Source organism: Amphimedon queenslandica, unplaced genomic scaffold, assembly GCF_000090795.2.
Source record: "Amphimedon queenslandica unplaced genomic scaffold, v1.1 AMPQUscaffold_9621_Cont18264, whole genome shotgun sequence".
Taxonomy (NCBI): Eukaryota; Metazoa; Porifera; class Demospongiae; order Haplosclerida; family Niphatidae; genus Amphimedon; species Amphimedon queenslandica.
Window position 1 is genome coordinate 1 of NW_003550107.1, and position 3,964 is coordinate 3,964.

Consider the following 3,964-nt stretch of genomic DNA (forward strand, 5'->3'; position numbering starts at 1 on the left):
ATGGGCTATAGCCTTTGCTTTTTCCCCTAAAAATTGGCTCGTTTTTAAATTGCTCATAACTCGAAATATATTTGTCCGAAACAGCTCAAACTTTCTACACAGCATAAATACATCAATATTTATCAGAAAATGTAATAAAAATTTGGGTAATTTTTTTGGCCATTTTTCGGAAAAAACCATGGGCTATAGTACAGGGATTTTTCCAGATTTTGGCCTATTTTTTAAAATGGTTGTAACTTAAAAAATTGAAGTCGGAACCAGCTCAAACTTTCTACACAGCATAAGTACATCAATATGTATCAGAAAATGTAATAAAAATTGGAGGTGATTTTTAGCCATTTTTCAGAAAAAACCATGGGCTATAGTACAGGGATTTTTTCAGATTTTGGCCTATTTTTAAAAATGGCCGTAGCTTGAAAAATTTAAGTCGGAATCAACTCAAACTTTCTACACAGCATAAGTACATCAATATGTATCAGAAAATGTAATAAAAATTGGGGGTAATTTTTTGGCCATTTTTCGGAAAAAACCATGGGCTATAGTACAGGGATTTTTTCAGATTTTGGCCGATTTTTAAAAATGGCTGTAACTTGAAAAATTTAAATCGGAATCAGTTCAAACTTTCTACACAGCATAAGTACATCAATATGTATCAGAAAATGTAATAAAAATTGGAGGTGATTTTTTAGCCATTTTTGGAAAAAACCATGGGCTATAGTACAGGGATTTTTTCAGATTTTGGCCTATTTTTAAAAATGGTCGTAACTTGAAAAATTTAAGTCGGAATCAGCTCAAACTTTCTACACAGCATAAGTACATCAATATGTATCAGAAAATGTAATAAAAATTTGGGGCAATTTTTGGCCATTTTTTGGAAAAATCCATGGGCTATAGCTTTTGCTTTTTTTATCAAAAACTAAAATACATACATGTATACATAGAAATCACATTTCCTCATATCTCGCCAGGTTCTAATTGATAAGAGTCTGAAGGGATGGAAAGAAGTTGAGTACGAAGTCGTTAGAGATGCCTATGACAACTGCATCACCGTAAGACACAACTGAATTTATAAAACAATATTTAAAAATATTTAAAAATATTTATATCTTATAGGTATGCAATATGGAGAATCTAGATCCCCTTGGTATCCATACAGGTGAGTCCATTGTGGTTGCTCCATCTCAGACACTGACCAATAACGAGTATAATCTATTGAGATCCGTTGCCATTAAAACCGTACGTCACCTTGGAGTCATTGGAGAATGCAACATACAATATGCCCTGAGTCCCGACTCCAGACAGGTAAGGACACACCCACTATAAGACACGCCTATTTTTGGAGACACCCACTTATACATCACATGTACTTGTATTTTTCATTAAAATATAACATATGTAAAACCTTTATTACTAAATTTTATTTTTTATTATATTATTTATTATTTTGTGATTGGTTTTTTCTTTCTCTCTAGTATTACATCATTGAGGTGAATGCCCGTCTCTCCCGTAGCTCCGCCCTTGCTTCAAAGGCCACTGGGTACCCCCTTGCTTATGTTGCTGCTAAACTAGCTCTGGGACGCCCCCTGCCGGAACTAAGGAACTCTGTTACCACAGCAACTACGGCTTGTTTTGAACCATCCCTGGATTATGTCGTCGTGAAAGTAAGTGCTCGGATACATGTATTGCGTGCATGTTATGTTTCTAGCTTTTTTTCAATCAGCTGGTGTTTTCATTGTTTTTGTTATTATTATAGATACCACGTTGGGATCTGTCCAAGTTTACCCACGTCAGCACTGAGATTGGTAGCAGCATGAAGAGTGTTGGAGAAGTTATGGCAGTCGGAAGGAAGTGAGATCAGATTGTAAGATGTTTAAATTATTTTATGATTATTATTATTTTAAGATTTGAGGAGGCACTACAGAAAGCACTAAGGATGGTCAATGAGTCTTGCCTCGGATTTGATCCTAAATTCTTACAACTTAGAAAAGAAGTAAATCTTAATTAATTGATTATTATTAATTATATTTGTCACAGGATCTCAATCATCCGACTGACAAGCGTATTTTTACAGTAGCAGCTGCACTGGACTCTGGTTATTCCATTGACGAGTTATACCAGCTAACACGAATTGACAAATGGTTCCTTTACAAAATGAAGAATATCATTGACTGTAACAACATGCTAGGAAAACATGACCAACAGGTATAGTCAGTAATAAAGAAAGCCAAGAAATACACGTAACTTAAAGTTATTGCTTTGCTTGCTTAGGCTTACCCCTTAATGTTTTACCTCCATTTAGTTATTGTTTTATTAATTTTTTATTTTCCAGACGCTCAATAAAGAAATGCTGTTATATTCGAAGCAGCTGGGTTTCTCCGACCGTCAGATTGCTCGTTCTATAAATTCAACAGAGCTAGCCATCAGAGGACTTCGTAAATCTCTCTCGGTCACTCCCTCCATTAAACAAATAGACACTGTTGCTGCTGAGTACCCCGCCCACACTAATTACCTATACTTGACTTATAATGGGGAAACAAATGATTTGGACTTTCCTGGTTAGTAGCACCTGTAAAATTTACTTTTATTATCATGTACTAATTTTAGCAAAAGATCTTTTATAGATACTATGCATAAATTAATAGCATCATTAATAATGTGTAGGTGGGGCTATCATGGTACTTGGGTCTGGTGTGTACAGGATTGGCAGTTCAGTTGAGTTTGATTCTTGTGCCGTGGGTTGCATCAGAGAATTAAGAAAACTAGGAAAGAAGACAATAATGGTATTAACAATAAGATAACAGCATCATATACTAATAAATTATTAATATTATCTATGCCTGTTCAGGTTAATTACAACCCAGAGACAGTCAGTACTGATTATGACGAGTGTGAGAGGTTGTATTTCGACGAGCTCTCTTTCGAGACGGTGATGGACGTATATGATCTTGAGCAGCCTGAGGGACTCATTCTATCAATGGGAGGGCAGCTACCTAATAATATAGCTATGCCTCTATACCACCAAAAGGTACGTACTACATGTAGCTGCATCTAGTGTTGTCAGGGTTTTCCACAGGGTTTTGGCATATTAGTACTGTAGCTTCTTGTCATTGAATTTTTTGAGTCTCAAAAACTTGGTCAAAGTCCCTATGTACTGTATTGTAGTACTGTCAGCTCATGAAGCATGCTTTGTGGGAAACCCTGCTTGTATCGTCATGTGATACATGTCTATATCATGTGATTGTCATGTGGTTTGTAGGTTAGGATATTAGGCACGTCTCCAGAGATGATAGACAGTGCAGAGAACAGGTACAAGTTCTCACGTTTACTGGACACAATCGGAGTACAACAACCTCGCTGGAAAGAACTAACACAGATTGAAGTAAGGAACATTAAATTCCTAATTCACAGATGAAATTGTTACCTCTAAAGTTCAGTATAAATGTATATGTCCTTATATTTTTGTCTTCTTTTTTCTCTTTCTTTCTCTTAGTCTGCTAATGAGTTTTGTGAGTCAGTCGGTTATCCTTGTCTTGTACGCCCAAGCTATGTCCTCAGTGGTAAGCACATGATAGTCACATGATTGTTGTTGATGTTGATCAGGTGCTGCTATGAATGTTGCTTATTCCAATCATGACCTCAAGTTGTACCTGAATGATGCAGTCGCTGTTTCTAAGGATCATCCTGTAGTTATTTCAAAATACATTCAAGACGCCAAGGTATAAATAATTCACATGTACATATACGAAATATTTTTAAAAGGTACATGTAATTTTATTATTATTTTATTTATAGGAAATTGATGTTGATTCTGTTGCCTGTGATGGTGTCATTGTTGCTATGGCAATCAGCGAACATGTAGAGAATGCTGGTATGCTATTGTACATGTACATGTATTTATATTTTGGTCTCTCCAGGTGTGCATTCAGGTGATGCCACGTTAGTATTACCAGCACAGGATCTTAAT

General features: G+C 35.8%; 1 protein-coding gene across 1 annotated transcript; it reads left to right on the forward strand.

Annotated features, from left to right (window-relative positions):
• Window positions 1–941: 941 nt before the first annotated feature.
• Window positions 942–3,961, forward strand: LOC100636005 (CAD protein-like; the record flags this gene model as incomplete). The annotated part of the gene is made up of 14 exons (XM_003391349.1): window positions 942–1,049; window positions 1,114–1,302; window positions 1,473–1,661; window positions 1,754–1,848; window positions 1,903–1,990; window positions 2,035–2,202; window positions 2,330–2,555; window positions 2,662–2,780; window positions 2,846–3,025; window positions 3,257–3,379; window positions 3,491–3,557; window positions 3,601–3,716; window positions 3,793–3,868; window positions 3,915–3,961. Coding segments are annotated over 14 exons (1,791 nt in total), but the record flags the coding sequence as incomplete, so codon positions are not given.
• Window positions 3,962–3,964: the final 3 nt, after the last annotated feature.